At 39.6% G+C, this 17439-nt stretch overlaps 2 protein-coding genes across 3 annotated transcripts; both read right to left on the bottom strand.

Moving 5' to 3' along the window:
- Positions 1 to 3722: 3722 nt before the first annotated feature.
- Positions 3723 to 5046, bottom strand: LOC132838446 (mucin-5AC-like). Its single transcript, XM_060858761.1, has 2 exons — positions 3905 to 5046; positions 3723 to 3797 (listed from the first exon to the last, which is right to left on the bottom strand). The coding sequence occupies exons 1-2, from the start codon at positions 4916 to 4918 to the stop codon at positions 3723 to 3725; spliced, it is 1089 nt and encodes a 362-aa protein (XP_060714744.1). The 5' UTR covers positions 4919 to 5046.
- Positions 5047 to 15294: 10248 nt separating this feature from the next.
- On the bottom strand, positions 15295 to 17164 carry mrps16 (mitochondrial ribosomal protein S16). 2 transcript variants are annotated; one of them, XM_060858093.1, is made up of 4 exons: positions 16987 to 17164; positions 16787 to 16814; positions 16042 to 16302; positions 15295 to 15957 (listed from the first exon to the last, which is right to left on the bottom strand). In XM_060858093.1, exons 2-4 carry the CDS (start codon positions 16797 to 16799, stop codon positions 15827 to 15829), a joined length of 405 nt encoding a protein of 134 aa, XP_060714076.1. In that variant the 5' UTR covers positions 16800 to 16814; positions 16987 to 17164; the 3' UTR covers positions 15295 to 15826. The 2 variants fall into 2 exon arrangements, with proteins under 2 accessions (XP_060714076.1, XP_060714075.1); XM_060858092.1 differs by having other exon boundaries at positions 17047 to 17164.
- Between the last annotated feature and the right edge of the window lie 275 nt (positions 17165 to 17439).

The raw sequence follows: 17439 nt of genomic DNA, 5'->3' as shown, positions 1-17439 counted from the left end.
TGGACACTTCCTTTGTAGGAAGCGTTTCTGTTGTAATTTCTGTGAATGATGTTAGTATAGCTGTGGACATGTGTTCAGTTGTTGAAAATGAAACTATGGTTTCATCTGTGGATGAAAATGCTGATGATTGCTGGATTGTTTGGTCTGTTGAAGGTGAAGATTCGGAAGTCTGTCCAGTTAGGATATTTGATGTGTACTTTGGTGAAGTTGGTTCTCCAGTTTCGGAACTGCCTGGATAAGGTGTTAAGGGCATGGATGTTGAGTAGGTGGATGGTGTTGAATAGACATTTTCAGTTGAGTACACAGTGGAATGTGGCGACTCCTCTGTTGCAGACACTATTGGACTTGTTCGGATTGTGCTTTCTGTTACTGTGGTCACTACTGATGTTGTGGATACATCGGTTGTAGGAAATATTTCAGTTGGACTTGTTGTGAATGATGGTAGTATGGTTGTGGTATTGTGTTCAGTTGTTGGAGGTGCCGATGAGTGCTGGCTGGTTTGGGCTGGTTCAGGTGAAGTCTCTCCAATTACTATACTTGATGTGTACTCTGTTGAAGTTGGTTCTGTAGTGTCAGAACTGACAGATGGATAATGTGTTAAAGGCATAGATGTCGAGTGGGTGGATGTCGTTGAATGGACAGCATCGCTTGAGGTGGACAAAGTGGAATGAGCTGATTCCTCTGATGTTAAAGTTGTTGCTGAGTCAATAGTTGATTGAGATTGCGTCCCTTCAGTTGAAAACTCCGAAGTTACTTGTGTGGACACTTCCTTTGTAGGAAGCGTTTCCGTTGTAATTTCTGTGAATGATGTTAGTATAGCTGTGGACATGTGTTCAGTTGTTGAAAATGAAGCCATGGTTTCATCTGTGGATGGAAATGCTGATGATTGCTGGATTGTGTTGTCTGGTGAAGGTGAAGATTCAGAAGTCTGTCCAGTTAGGATAGTTGATGTGTACTCTGGTGAAGTTGGCTCTCCAGTTTCGGAACTGCCTGGATAAGGTGTTAAGGGCATGGAAGTTGAGTAGGTGGATGGTGTTGAATAGACATTTTCAGTTGAGAACACAGTGGAATGTGGCGACTCCTCTGTTGCAGACTCTATTGGACTTGTTTGGATTGTGCTTTCTGTTACTGTGGTCACTACTGATGTTGTGGATACATCGGTTGTAGGAAATGTTTCAGTTGGACTTGTTGTGAATGATGGTAGTATGGTTGTGGTATTGTGTTCAGTTGTTGGAGGTGCCGATGAGTGCTGGCTGGTTTGGGCTGGTTCAGGTGAAGTCTCTCCAATTACTATACTTGATGTGTACTCTGTTGAAGTTGGTTCTGTAGTGTCAGAACTGACGGATGGATAAGGTGTTAAAGGCATAGATGTCGAGTGGGTGGATGTCGTTGAATGGACAGCATCGCTTGAGGTGGACAAAGTGGAATGAGCTGATTCCTCTGATGTTAAAGTTGTTGCTGAGTCAATAGTTGATTGAGATTGCGTCCCTTCAGTTGAAAACTCCGAAGTTACTTGTGTGGACACTTCCTTTGTAGGAAGCGTTTCCGTTGTAATTTCTGTGAATGATGTTAGTATAGCTGTGGACATGTGTTCAGTTGTTGAAAATGAAGCCATGGTTTCATCTGTGGATGGAAATGCTGATGATTGCTGGATTGTGTTGTCTGGTGAAGGTGAAGATTCAGAAGTCTGTCCAGTTAGGATAGTTGATGTGTACTCTGGTGAAGTTGGCTCTCCAGTTTCGGAACTGCCTGGATAAGGTGTTAAGGGCATGGAAGTTGAGTAGGTGGATGGTGTTGAATAGACATTTTCAGTTGAGAACACAGTGGAATGTGGCGACTCCTCTGTTGCAGACTCTATTGGACTTGTTTGGATTGTGCTTTCTGTTACTGTGGTCACTACTGATGTTGTGGATACATCGGTTGTAGGAAATGTTTCAGTTGGACTTGTTGTGAATGATGGTAGTATGGTTGTGGTATTGTTTTCAGTTGTTGGAGGTGCTGATGAGTGCTGGCTGGTTTGGGCTGGTTCAGGTGAAGTCTCTCCAATTACTATACTTGATGTGTACTCTGTTGAAGTTGGTTCTGTAGTGTCAGAACTGACGGATGGATAAGGTGTTAAAGGCATAGATGTCGAGTGGGTGGATGTCGTTGAATGGACAGCATCGCTTGAGGTGGACAAAGTGGAATGAGCTGATTCCTCTGATGTTAAAGTTGTTGCTGAGTCAATAGTTGATTGAGATTGCGTCCTTTCAGTTGAAAACTCCGAACTTACTTGTGTAGACACTTCCTTTGTAGGAAGCGTTTCTGTTGTAATTTCAGTGAATGATGGTAGTATAGCTGTGGACATGTGTTCAATTGTTGAAAATGAAGCCATGGTTTCATCTGTGGATGGAAATGCTGATGATTGCTGGATTGTTTGGTCTGGTGAAGGTGAAGATTCAGAAGTCTGTCCAGTTAGGATACTTGATGTGTACTCTGATGAAGTTGGTTCTGTAGTGTCAGAACTGACGGATGGATAAGGTGTTAAAGGCATAGATGTCGAGTGGGTGGATGTCGTTGAATGGACAGCATCGCTTGAGGTGGACAAAGTGGAATGAGCTGATTCCTCTGATGTTAAAGTTGTTGCTGAGTCAATAGTTGATTGAGATTGTGCCCCTTCAGTTGAGAACTCCGAACTTACTTGTGTGGACACTTCCTTTGTAGGAAGCGTTTCCGTTGTAATTTCTGTGAATGATGGTAGTATAGCTGTGGACATGTGTTCAGTTGTTGAAAATGAAGCCATGGTTTCATCTGTGGATGGAAATGCTGATGATTGCTGGATTGTTTGGTCTGGTGAAGGTGAAGATTCAGAAGTCTGTCCAGTTAGGATACTTGATGTGTACTCTGATGAAGTTGGTTCTGTAGTGTCAGAACTGACGGATGGATAAGGTGTTAAAGGCATAGATGTCGAGTGGGTGGATGTCGTTGAATGGACAGCATCGCTTGAGGTGGACAAAGTGGAATGAGCTGATTCCTCTGATGTTAAAGTTGTTGCTGAGTCAATAGTTGATTGAGATTGCGTCCTTTCAGTTGAAAACTCCGAACTTACTTGTGTGGACACTTCCTTTGTAGGAAGCGTTTCCGTTGTAATTCCTGTGAATGAAGTTAGTATAGCTGTGGACATGTGTTCAGTTGTTGAAAATGAAGCCATGGTTTCATCTGTGGATGGAAATGCTGATGATTGCTGGATTGTTTGGTCTGGTGAAGGTGAAGATTCAGAAGTCTGTCCAGTTAGGATACTTGATGTGTACTCTGATGAAGTTGGTTCTGTAGTGTCAGAACTGACGGATGGATAAGGTGTTAAAGGCATAGATGTCGAGTGGGTGGATGTCGTTGAATGGACAGCATCGCTTGAGGTGGACAAAGTGGAATGAGCTGATTCCTCTGATGTTAAAGTTGTTGCTGAGTCAATAGTTGATTGAGATTGCGTCCCTTCAGTTGAAAACTCCGAAGTTACTTGTGTGGACACTTCCTTTGTAGGAAGCGTTTCCGTTGTAATTTCTGTGAATGATGTTAGTATAGCTGTGGACATGTGTTCAGTTGTTGAAAATGAAGCCATGGTTTCATCTGTGGATGGAAATGCTGATGATTGCTGGATTGTTTGGTCTGGTGAAGGTGAAGATTCAGAAGTCTGTCCAGTTAGGATACTTGATGTGTACTCTGATGAAGTTGGTTCTGTAGTGTCAGAACTGACGGATGGATAAGGTGTTAAAGGCATAGATGTCGAGTGGGTGGATGTTGTTGAATGGACAGCATCGCTTGAGGTGGACAAAGTGGAATGAGCTGATTCCTCTGATGTTAAAGTTGTTGCTGAGTCAATAGTTGATTGAGATTGTGCCCCTTCAGTTGAGAACTCCGAACTTACTTGTGTGGACACTTCCTTTGTAGGAAGCGTTTCCGTTGTAATTCCTGTGAAAGATGTTAGTATAGCTGTCGACATGTGTTCAGTTGTTGAAAATGAAGCCATGGTTTTATCTGTGGATGGAAATGCTGATGATTGCTGGATTGTTTGGTCAGGTGAAGATTCAGAAGTCTGTCCAGTTAGGATACTTGATGTGTACTCTGATGAAGTTGGTTCTGTAGTGTCAGAACTGACGGATGGATAAGGTGTTAAAGGCATAGATGTCGAGTGGGTGGATGTCGTTGAATGGACAGCATCGCTTGAGGTGGACAAAGTGGAATGAGCTGATTCCTCTGATGTTAAAGTTGTTGCTGAGTCAATAGTTGATTGAGATTGCGTCCCTTCAGTTGAAAACTCCGAAGTTACTTGTGTGGACACTTCCTTTGTAGGAAGTGTTTCCGTTGTAATTTCTGTGAATGATGTTAGTATAGCTGTGGACATGTGTTCAGTTGTTGAAAATGAAGCCATGGTTTCATCTGTGGATGGAAATGCTGATGATTGCTGGATTGTGTTGTCTGGTGAAGGTGAAGATTCGGAGGTCTGTCCAGTTAGGATAGTTGATGTGTATTCTGGTGAAGTTGGTTCTCCAGTTTCGGAACTGCCTGGATAAGGTGTTAAGGGCATGGATGTTGAGTAGGTGGATGGTGTTGAATAGACATTTTCAGTTGAGAACACAGTGGAATGTGGCGACTCCTCTGTTGCAGACACTATTGGACTTGTTTGGATTGTGGTTTCTGTTACTGTGGTCACTACTGATGTTGTGGATACATTGGTTGTAGGAAATGTTTCAGTTGGACTTGTTGTGAATGATGGTAGTATGGTTGTGGTATTGTGTTCAGTTGTTGGAGGTGCCGATGAGTGCTGGCTGGTTTGGGCTGGTTCAGGTGAAGTCTCTCCAATTACAATACTTGATGTGTACTCTGTTGAAGTTGGTTCTGTAGTGTCAGAACTGACGGATGGATAAGGTGTTAAAGGCATAGATGTCGAGTGGGTGGATGTCGTTGAATGGACAGCATCGCTTGAGGTGGACAAAGTGGAATGAGCTGATTCCTCTGATGTTAAAGTTGTTGCTGAGTCAATAGTTGATTGAGATTGCGTCCTTTCAGTTGAAAACTCCGAACTTACTTGTGTAGACACTTCCTTTGTAGGAAGCGTTTCTGTTGTAATTTCAGTGAATGATGTTAGTGTAGCTGTGGACATGTGTTCAGTTGTTGAAAATGAAGCCATGGTTTCATCTGTGGATGGAAATGCTGATGATTGCTGGATTGTTTGGTCTGGTGAAGGTGAAGATTCAGAAGTCTGTCCAGTTAGGATACTTGATGTGTACTCTGATGAAGTTGGTTCTGTAGTGTTAGAACTGACAGATGGATAAGGTGTTAAAGGCATAGATGTCGAGTGGGTGGATGTCGTTGAATGGACAGCATCGCTTGAGGTGGACAAAGTGGAATGAGCTGATTCCTCTGATGTTAAAGTTGTTGCTGAGTCAATAGTTGATTGAGATTGCGTCCTTTCAGTTGAAAACTCCGAACTTACTTGTGTGGACACTTCCTTTGTAGGAAGCGTTTCCGTTGTAATTCCTGTGAATGAAGTTAGTATAGCTGTGGACATGTGTTCAGTTGTTGAAAATGAAGCCATGGTTTCATCTGTGGATGGAAATGCTGATGATTGCTGGATTGTTTGGTCTGGTGAAGGTGAAGATTCAGAAGTCTGTCCAGTTAGGATACTTGATGTGTACTCTGATGAAGTTGGTTCTGTAGTGTCAGAACTGACGGATGGATAAGGTGTTAAAGGCATAGATGTCGAGTGGGTGGATGTCGTTGAATGGACAGCATCGCTTGAGGTGGACAAAGTGGAATGAGCTGATTCCTCTGATGTTAAAGTTGTTGCTGAGTCAATAGTTGATTGAGATTGCGTCCTTTCAGTTGAAAACTCCGAACTTACTTGTGTGGACACTTCCTTTGTAGGAAGCGTTTCCGTTGTAATTCCTGTGAATGAAGTTAGTATAGCTGTGGACATGTGTTCAGTTGTTGAAAATGAAGCCCTGGTTTCATCTGTGGATGGAAATGCTGATGATTGCTGGATTGTTTGGTCTGGTGAAGGTGAAGATTCAGAAGTCTGTCCAGTTAGGATACTTGATGTGTACTCTGATGAAGTTGGTTCTGTAGTGTCAGAACTGACAGATGGATAAGGTGTTAAAGGCATAGATGTCGAGTGGGTGGATGTTGTTGAATGGACAGCATCGCTTGAGGTGGACAAAGTGGAATGAGCTGATTCCTCTGATGTTAAAGTTGTTGCTGAGTCAGTAGTTGATTGAGATTGTGCCCCTTCAGTTGAGAACTCCGAACTTACTTGTGTGGACACTTCCTTTGTAGGAAGTGTTTCCGTTGTAATTTCTGTGAATGATGGTAGTATAGCTGTGGACATGTGTTCAATTGTTGAAAATGAAGCCATGGTTTCATCTGTGGATGGAAATGCTGATGATTGCTGGATTGTTTGGTCTGGTGAAGGTGAAGATTCAGAAGTCTGTCCAGTTAGGATACTTGATGTGTACTCTGATGAAGTTGGTTCTGTAGTGTCAGAACTGACGGATGGATAAGGTGTTAAAGGCATAGATGTCGAGTGGGTGGATGTCGTTGAATGGACAGCATCGCCTGAGGTGGACAAAGTGGAATGAGCTGATTCCTCTGATGTTAAAGTTGTTGCTGAGTCAATAGTTGATTGAGATTGCGTCCTTTCAGTTGAAAACTCCGAACTTACTTGTGTGGACACTTCCTTTGTAGGAAGCGTTTCCGTTGTAATTCCTGTGAATGAAGTTAGTATAGCTGTGGACATGTGTTCAGTTGTTGAAAATGAAGCCATGGTTTCATCTGTGGATGGAAATGCTGATGATTGCTGGATTGTTTGGTCTGGTGAAGGTGAAGATTCAGAAGTCTGTCCAGTTAGGATACTTGATGTGTACTCTGATGAAGTTGGTTCTGTAGTGTCAGAACTGACGGATGGATAAGGTGTTAAAGGCATAGATGTCGAGTGGGTGGATGTCGTTGAATGGACAGCATCGCCTGAGGTGGACAAAGTGGAATGAGCTGATTCCTCTGATGTTAAAGTTGTTGCTGAGTCAATAGTTGATTGAGATTGCGTCCTTTCAGTTGAAAACTCCGAACTTACTTGTGTGGACACTTCCTTTGTAGGAAGCGTTTCCGTTGTAATTCCTGTGAATGAAGTTAGTATAGCTGTGGACATGTGTTCAGTTGTTGAAAATGAAGCCATGGTTTCATCTGTGGATGGAAATGCTGATGATTGCTGGATTGTTTGGTCTGGTGAAGGTGAAGATTCAGAAGTCTGTCCAGTTAGGATACTTGATGTGTACTCTGATGAAGTTGGTTCTGTAGTGTCAGAACTGACGGATGGATAAGGTGTTAAAGGCATAGATGTCGAGTGGGTGGATGTCGTTGAATGGACAGCATCGCCTGAGGTGGACAAAGTGGAATGAGCTGATTCCTCTGATGTTAAAGTTGTTGCTGAGTCAATAGTTGATTGAGATTGCGTCCTTTCAGTTGAAAACTCCGAACTTACTTGTGTGGACACTTCCTTTGTAGGAAGCGTTTCCGTTGTAATTCCTGTGAATGAAGTTAGTATAGCTGTGGACATGTGTTCAGTTGTTGAAAATGAAGCCATGGTTTCATCTGTGGATGGAAATGCTGATGATTGCTGGATTGTTTGGTCTGGTGAAGGTGAAGATTCAGAAGTCTGTCCAGTTAGGATACTTGATGTGTACTCTGATGAAGTTGGTTCTGTAGTGTCAGAACTGACGGATGGATAAGGTGTTAAAGGCATAGATGTCGAGTGGGTGGATGTCGTTGAATGGACAGCATCGCTTGAGGTGGACAAAGTGGAATGAGCTGATTCCTCTGATGTTAAAGTTGTTGCTGAGTCAATAGTTGATTGAGATTGCGTCCTTTCAGTTGAAAACTCCGAACTTACTTGTGTGGACACTTCCTTTGTAGGAAGCGTTTCCGTTGTAATTCCTGTGAATGAAGTTAGTATAGCTGTGGACATGTGTTCAGTTGTTGAAAATGAAGCCATGGTTTCATCTGTGGATGGAAATGCTGATGATTGCTGGATTGTTTGGTCTGGTGAAGGTGAAGATTCAGAAGTCTGTCCAGTTAGGATACTTGATGTGTACTCTGATGAAGTTGGTTCTGTAGTGTCAGAACTGACGGATGGATAAGGTGTTAAAGGCATAGATGTCGAGTGGGTGGATGTCGTTGAATGGACAGCATCGCTTGAGGTGGACAAAGTGGAATGAGCTGATTCCTCTGATGTTAAAGTTGTTGCTGAGTCAATAGTTGATTGAGATTGCGTCCTTTCAGTTGAAAACTCCGAACTTACTTGTGTGGACACTTCCTTTGTAGGAAGCGTTTCCGTTGTAATTCCTGTGAATGAAGTTAGTATAGCTGTGGACATGTGTTCAGTTGTTGAAAATGAAGCCATGGTTTCATCTGTGGATGGAAATGCTGATGATTGCTGGATTGTTTGGTCTGGTGAAGGTGAAGATTCAGAAGTCTGTCCAGTTAGGATACTTGATGTGTACTCTGATGAAGTTGGTTCTGTAGTGTCAGAACTGACGGATGGATAAGGTGTTAAAGGCATAGATGTCGAGTGGGTGGATGTCGTTGAATGGACAGCATCGCCTGAGGTGGACAAAGTGGAATGAGCTGATTCCTCTGATGTTAAAGTTGTTGCTGAGTCAATAGTTGATTGAGATTGCGTCCTTTCAGTTGAAAACTCCGAACTTACTTGTGTGGACACTTCCTTTGTAGGAAGCGTTTCCGTTGTAATTCCTGTGAATGAAGTTAGTATAGCTGTGGACATGTGTTCAGTTGTTGAAAATGAAGCCCTGGTTTCATCTGTGGATGGAAATGCTGATGATTGCTGGATTGTTTGGTCTGGTGAAGGTGAAGATTCAGAAGTCTGTCCAGTTAGGATACTTGATGTGTACTCTGATGAAGTTGGTTCTGTAGTGTCAGAACTGACGGATGGATAAGGTGTTAAAGGCATAGATGTCGAGTGGGTGGATGTCGTTGAATGGACAGCATCGCCTGAGGTGGACAAAGTGGAATGAGCTGATTCCTCTGATGTTAAAGTTGTTGCTGAGTCAATAGTTGATTGAGATTGCGTCCTTTCAGTTGAAAACTCCGAACTTACTTGTGTGGACACTTCCTTTGTAGGAAGCGTTTCCGTTGTAATTCCTGTGAATGAAGTTAGTATAGCTGTGGACATGTGTTCAGTTGTTGAAAATGAAGCCCTGGTTTCATCTGTGGATGGAAATGCTGATGATTGTTGGATTGTTTGGTCTGGTGAAGGTGAAGATTCAGAAGTCTGTCCAGTTAGGATACTTGATGTGTACTCTGATGAAGTTGGTTCTGTAGTGTCAGAACTGACAGATGGATAAGGTGTTAAAGGCATAGATGTCGAGTGGGTGGATGTTGTTGAATGGACAGCATCGCTTGAGGTGGACAAAGTGGAATGAGCTGATTCCTCTGATGTTAAAGTTGTTGCTGAGTCAGTAGTTGATTGAGATTGTGCCCCTTCAGTTGAGAACTCCGAACTTACTTGTGTGGACACTTCCTTTGTAGGAAGTGTTTCCGTTGTAATTTCTGTGAATGATGGTAGTATAGCTGTGGACATGTGTTCAATTGTTGAAAATGAAGCCATGGTTTCATCTGTGGATGGAAATGCTGATGATTGCTGGATTGTTTGGTCTGGTGAAGGTGAAGATTCAGAAGTCTGTCCAGTTAGGATACTTGATGTGTACTCTGATGAAGTTGGTTCTGTAGTGTCAGAACTGACGGATGGATAAGGTGTTAAAGGCATAGATGTCGAGTGGGTGGATGTCGTTGAATGGACAGCATCGCCTGAGGTGGACAAAGTGGAATGAGCTGATTCCTCTGATGTTAAAGTTGTTGCTGAGTCAATAGTTGATTGAGATTGCGTCCTTTCAGTTGAAAACTCCGAACTTACTTGTGTGGACACTTCCTTTGTAGGAAGCGTTTCCGTTGTAATTCCTGTGAATGAAGTTAGTATAGCTGTGGACATGTGTTCAGTTGTTGAAAATGAAGCCATGGTTTCATCTGTGGATGGAAATGCTGATGATTGCTGGATTGTTTGGTCTGGTGAAGGTGAAGATTCAGAAGTCTGTCCAGTTAGGATACTTGATGTGTACTCTGATGAAGTTGGTTCTGTAGTGTCAGAACTGACGGATGGATAAGGTGTTAAAGGCATAGATGTCGAGTGGGTGGATGTCGTTGAATGGACAGCATCGCCTGAGGTGGACAAAGTGGAATGAGCTGATTCCTCTGATGTTAAAGTTGTTGCTGAGTCAATAGTTGATTGAGATTGCGTCCTTTCAGTTGAAAACTCCGAACTTACTTGTGTGGACACTTCCTTTGTAGGAAGCGTTTCCGTTGTAATTCCTGTGAATGAAGTTAGTATAGCTGTGGACATGTGTTCAGTTGTTGAAAATGAAGCCCTGGTTTCATCTGTGGATGGAAATGCTGATGATTGTTGGATTGTTTGGTCTGGTGAAGGTGAAGATTCAGAAGTCTGTCCAGTTAGGATACTTGATGTGTACTCTGATGAAGTTGGTTCTGTAGTGTCAGAACTGACGGATGGATAAGGTGTTAAAGGCATAGATGTCGAGTGGGTGGATGTCGTTGAATGGACAGCATCGCCTGAGGTGGACAAAGTGGAATGAGCTGATTCCTCTGATGTTAAAGTTGTTGCTGAGTCAATAGTTGATTGAGATTGCGTCCTTTCAGTTGAAAACTCCGAACTTACTTGTGTGGACACTTCCTTTGTAGGAAGCGTTTCCGTTGTAATTCCTGTGAATGAAGTTAGTATAGCTGTGGACATGTGTTCAGTTGTTGAAAATGAAGCCCTGGTTTCATCTGTGGATGGAAATGCTGATGATTGTTGGATTGTTTGGTCTGGTGAAGGTGAAGATTCAGAAGTCTGTCCAGTTAGGATACTTGATGTGTACTCTGATGAAGTTGGTTCTGTAGTGTCAGAACTGACGGATGGATAAGGTGTTAAAGGCATAGATGTCGAGTGGGTGGATGTCGTTGAATGGACAGCATCGCCTGAGGTGGACAAAGTGGAATGAGCTGATTCCTCTGATGTTAAAGTTGTTGCTGAGTCAATAGTTGATTGAGATTGCGTCCCTTCAGTTGAAAACTCTGAACTTACTTGTGTGGAGACTTCCTTTGTAGGAAGCGTTTCTGTTGTAATTTCTGTGAATGATGTTAGTATAGCTGTGGACATGTATTCAGTTGTTGATAATGAAGCCATATTTTCATCTGTGGCTGGAAATGATGAACGCTGATTTGTTTCAGGTGCTAACGAGTATTTAGAAGTTGGTGCAGTTATTTTATGTGATGTGTATTCTATTGAGCTTGTTTCAGCAGTTACCACAGATTCAAAAATGACTGATGTTGCAGGTGTTGAACTGGCAGCTGTTGTTGAACGGGCTTCTTCATTTGAAGATGATGGTGTGGTTTGTGATGATTCCTCTGCTGTATGAAATTCCAATAAAAAATAATTAAAAATTATTCTTAAATTTTTGCAAATACTTTGTGGAGTGCTGGTAATCCAAATACAAGATCTAATTTTAAAAAGTTTCTTTGCAAAATTATTCTTCAAATAAATTCTAAACCAATGTGTGAAAGGAAATCTTTTATTGCTCAGTGTCATCACTTTTATAGGTTAATCGTAAGACTTTTATGGATTAAAATACATATTAAAATATGTTTTAATACCAACATGTCACTCTTAAACATAACCTATCCCTAAACTTTTTTCTGAGCCATTTTTAAAGCATTGTGTACCAGAGATGGGGGACTCAAGTCATATGACTTGACTCGAGTCAGACTTAAGTCGCAAATTTGAGACTTGAGACTTGTTTGACAAATATTAAAAAAAGACTCAACTTGACTTTGACTTGACATTCATGACTTGAGACTTGACTCAGACTTGAGTTACTGTAAATGACTCGAAATAACTTTTTTTTTTAAATCTGTCTTTGAACGCACGCAAGTGCGTGATCTAACCATGTGACACAGCAGGCAAGCAGAGGGAGAGCTTGCACTAACTAATAAACCTTAACAGTCGTGACAAAATATGGAAGGTGTTACACCAAAAATAATTAAGTTCAGGTACCGGGATTTTGTGCAAGATAAGAAGAGAATAATACACACACACACACACACACACACACACACACACATATATATATATATATATATATATATATATATATATATATATATATATATATATATATATATAAATAACCTAAATATAAATCTAAAAATAAAAAACCTCAGAGTTGCAAGCACAGCCATATTCTTGTCTCGCATTCACACGCACACACGTTAAAGGGATAGTTCACCCAAAAATTACAATTCTTCCATCATTTTCTCACCCTCATGATGTTACAAACCTGTATAAATTTCTTTGTTTTGATGAACACAAGTAGATATTTTGAGGAATGTTTGTAACCAAACCATTCATGAGCCCCATTCACCTCTATAGTATTCTTTTTTCCCACTATGGAAGTATAAGCAAAATATCTACTTGTGTTCATCAAAACAAAGAAATTTATACAGGTTTGTAACATCATGAGGGTCAGAAAATGATGGAAGAATTGTAATTTTTAGGTGAACTATCCCTTTAATATTAATAAATTACACTCACTCCAATCCTCTCTCTCTCTCTCTCTCTCTCTCTCTCTCTCTCTCTCTCCAATAGTTAATTCACTTGAAGGTTTGTGGGATTCAATTTACGTTTTTTGATTGACGTGATTGATTGTTGTTATTCTGTTGTTAAAAAGGAAGGATCTAAATTAAGGATGTGTTCATGTGTCATTAAAAGGGAAAGCCTGTTCAAAAAATGCCATTTGGTTGCATAGAAACCATTGTACTTTTTTATATATACTTTTCCATGGTCTTTTGCCATGTTTGAGGCATATTTAAACTTTTCATGATTTTATTTTGGCCTTATTTCAGTTACATTTACATCTTAGGCTTTGTAGTTTAGAATTTTATTCATTTTTAGATTTTTATTGTATTTACTCACCTGGATGTGGACACCTTTTAAAAATAAATGCATATAATCATTTTTTGTTGCAAATAAAACTCCCATAATCCATAAATATTGTAGATTTAACTTTGTTTAATATATGCATTTTAAATCATTAGTTAAATCATCAAACATGTGTATGACTTGCCAGTGACTTGAATTGAATTGCTTGACATAAAGCAGTGACTTGACTCTCACAAAAATTTACTCGGACTTGCTTGAGACTTGAAGGTTAAGACTTGAGACTTACTTGTGACTTGCACATGTGTGACTTACTCCCACCTCTGTGTTGTATTTCATTATAACCCAATCTTGAGCATCTTTACTCTGAAGAAATTACATTTTAAGTCTAAACAATTTTCAATTAACACCAAGGTCCAAAATCCCCCCACCTATGAGCAAGCAGTGCATGCCAAACAAATCTACAGAAATACATTTTCGACACATTTACATTTTCAATCTGATCTTAATCTGATCCTTTAAATTTGAGTATTGTGCCTACTGCACTGTAGAGTTTTCTTCAGCTGAAATTGTCACTGTTAACATACCTGCACTGTATGCTGATAATGTTAACAGTAACAAATTCACCAGAAATATCTTTATATTCGTTTGCTAGAATTGGGTTAAACTTACCATGCTGTGATGCTGCTGATATCAGAAATATTACAGTCAACAGGATTGCAGGATGAGGTGTTGGTTTGTTTCCTATAAAACATTCCATTCTCATTAAATTGTTTGTGGTGATAAATATAACAGTCCTCTCATGTAAATGTCTTTTTTTTTCCTCTGCATTTGTATCATCGGCTTCAGGAAGGCCTATCTTTCTGTTCCACCAGATAATGGAGTGATGAGTGCTGTGTGTTCTGTATGTCATCAAGTAGTTGAGAAAGGTAAGAGTCACGCCTTCAGTAAACCACAGTAATGTGAACGAGGGTAGAGCGATCACACCCCCCATTAAATGTAACTGAATCGCAGAGTTAATAAATAAACTGCTATAACAATCCAGCACATTTTTTTAACATATGATGCGTTAAAGGAAATCTTAGAATGAACCAGGTTAAAGAAATCTCACACAAACAGTAGCCTGAGGCAAATTTAGGTGTCAGGACAGTTATTATTTCTTGGAAATAACGCAGCTGTAAGAAAATTCTTAACAAAGATAAAAAATAAAACAAAAGCTCTGAGTCACTTGAAGCGTTTTTAGAAAGTTCAGGCTTCCTTCCAAAAGGAAGTTAATGTAAATTTGTGTGCAGCCCAAAACTAGTAAGAAACTAATGTGTGTGCTGAAATATAATTGAAAAAAAATCTAGGGAACATCCCGAAAAAAATGATCTGAACAAGGTTGAAAAAAAGAACATTTATGAAATGTATGTAAGTACAATGAAGTCCAATAGGATGTCGGTGCAGGTTGAGTGATTACGCCACTCGTACCAGTCATACCAGCTGCTTTGTTTGAGGTCTTGCTCGAGCGCCATTAAACCAATCCTCATATGGACCCAGTCTTCATAAGTTTGGCTGTATATTCTTTTTAAGTTTTGATACAGAATTTATTGCTTAATTTTTTAGTCAGATTGCGTGAGCTAGTCTGGGCCAATATAAGGTGAAAAATAAACTTTTCTGCACTGCACCAATTTATTTGTGTGTTGCTATCCCAAATATCTTTTGTCCAAAGGCCAACAAATGTTAATTTCCTCCTGTTTTCTTGTGTCCATGTTCTTCATTGAATGTCTTTGTCATGTCTCACTCCACGTTGATGTTAATACGAAGCTCAGTGAAGTATTTCTAATTCGACTTCTTTTTTTCTTGTTGCATGTGTAACACACCTCAAACACTTACCAGTTGATTGTAAAATCTACATCTTAAGCAAACAAGTTTATAATCTTTAAATATTATTTTGGCTGTTTTGATCCTTTCACATCGAAACACCCAGATATATCTGAAAAAAGGTAAGAGCACAGGATTGGTCTGAGGAATCATTCCAGAAACATGGTTTCTTTGTGTCACCGCATCACAGATTATTTGCACAGAACTGAGGAAATCTCAGATCAGTGGTATGATCACACACCAAATCTAATCAAATCATGCTGAAGGGCTGGAAAAGGGGAAACATTCCTATGCATTTGTCACCACAGATGTGATTTCTATCCAAAGGGCGTAGAAGTCAGTTTATTACCTCTGAACTTTCGGTTCTATAAACAGACTTACTTGGAGATCATAAATTATTCTTAGAAACGTTTTTTTATTGCACCGTAGTCATAACAGCCACACCTCTCTTTGCTATTTCAATTTGATCTGAATATGGAGCTTGCCTAGGATAAAGAAAATATTTTCTGTTAAACATTCTATTATTTATATTAACCACCAGTTTAAGCTGCAGGAAACCCTTCATAAGAGAGACGTGAACCCGTGAGACTCGTGCACATGAATATTTGGCATAAAACTCATCAGATACATGGCAATGAATCTAAGAGGTCTTTGAAAGGAAAAATTCTTTTTTTTTAAAATTCACTTAATAAAATGTGCAAAAAACATGAAACATAAAAAAAAAATTCTTACAAATATGTTTTGATTATTTGAATGTGATTACATTTATTAGCACTAAATAAAAATCAAAGTTTAGTTTAACTGATATAAAAAAACAAAACAAAAACAAACCATTAGACCATCAGTCTCATTAGATCACATGTGTGTGAGCAGAGTTCTTCTAAAATGATGCTGGGAAAGACATTGTGTTGTTTTAGGCATTAAGCACTACTGTTCTGCCTGCTTTTCTTCTTCGCTTTCTTCCTGAGGTGTAACTTCCTGTTTCAGAGCTGCTGCTGCTTTCCTCCGTTCTGCCTCTGTGATGGTCATAGGATGCAACGGGAAAAATCCGGCCAGTCCTGAAATATATGAATCGCAAACAAGGAGTTAAAACGTCGTCAATTCAGAAACAAACAAAAGAGTTCCTAAGTTGATGCACTGACCTAAAAGTTTGGCTATGGGTTTAGTAGGATGAGCTCCACATCCAATCCAGTACTTGATCCTGTCGTAGTTGAAGCTGACCAGTTTCTCGTTGTAGATGTTGGGGAGCGGGTCGTATGATCCCAGCTGCTCGATATATTTTCCATCTCGTGCCCTTTTGTTGTAGGCGGCCACAATGCGGTAAAATGGTCTGTTGGTGGCACCACCCAGTGCCAGTCGGATAACCACATGACCGCCGTGGTACTTTTTCAGTAATAATGATGCTGTAACCCGAACAAACACAATTCATATTTTCATGATGGATTTCTTACATATAATATAAACTTATACTGAAAATATTTCTGGTTCATTTTTCAATAACTTACAAAAACACTTTTAAAGTCTACATGCTTTGATTTATTGAAACGGTAAACACGATGATAGCATCACTTTGTCACATTCTTTAGAAACAAAATCATCTCAGCATCAGGTCTCACAAGTCCTACGGTCAAATGACACGAGGGTTAAAGTTTCGTTTGACCTCGTTCAAATAAAGTTGGAGAAAATTCAGATTCACTTTCAACACAAGTGACAGGTTTGAGGTTTATCTTGAACTTTTATTTATACTGAGAATTTTACATTCAATAACTTTAAGGTGTAAATTAAAAACACATCTAAACATTTAACCATTCATTGGCTTCTGAAAATCTTTAAATGCTTTGTGATGTAGAAGATTTTAACAGTTAATCTTTTTTAATAAATACTTACACAGATGCACCATAGTTCTGTTTCAATCCTAGAAAATAATCAAAAGCAACAAAATCAATCAATCTCAAGGAAATGATTTCACAATTTGCAGAAGATTGTAATAATAAAATATAAGTTTAAAACATAAAACTTATATGGTTACAAATAATAATCTGAATAAACCTGCGAGCTGCTACATGCTAAATACATGGGACACTTACATGGGAATGAACTTTCTTATCCCAAAAATTTCATTTCTCACTTCAAAGATTTTGACTCACTTTGTATAAAATCTTGGAGATGTATTTCTTGGAGAAGAAATTACGGTTCGCTTCGTAAAACAGCAACACCGACATCAACGTGACATTTGCAAGGGCGCCGCCATTTTTTTTTTTTTTTTTTTTGCATGGGAAAATGTAACCGGAAATAAAAGTGTACTTGCAGTTCCACAGATTGTCCACTTGATGGCGACAACGTACTATTATTTACACGTGTCATTTGAAAATATTAATTTTGTACAGAAAAAAGATCATTTTATATATTTTTTTGCAATATTTAATCGTTGATATTATTATTTTATAATTATAATTTGTTTTTAAACTTCTGATTTTTAGCCTATTTTTTTATTTATTGTATGAGGTACCTATAATATGAAAGCAACAAAAAACAAAAAC

This window comes from Tachysurus vachellii, chromosome 22, assembly GCF_030014155.1.
Source record: "Tachysurus vachellii isolate PV-2020 chromosome 22, HZAU_Pvac_v1, whole genome shotgun sequence".
NCBI classification, from domain to species: Eukaryota; Metazoa; Chordata; class Actinopteri; order Siluriformes; family Bagridae; genus Tachysurus; species Tachysurus vachellii.
Note: the sequence above shows the minus strand (reverse complement) of the source record. Positions and strands in the feature narration are given on the sequence as shown.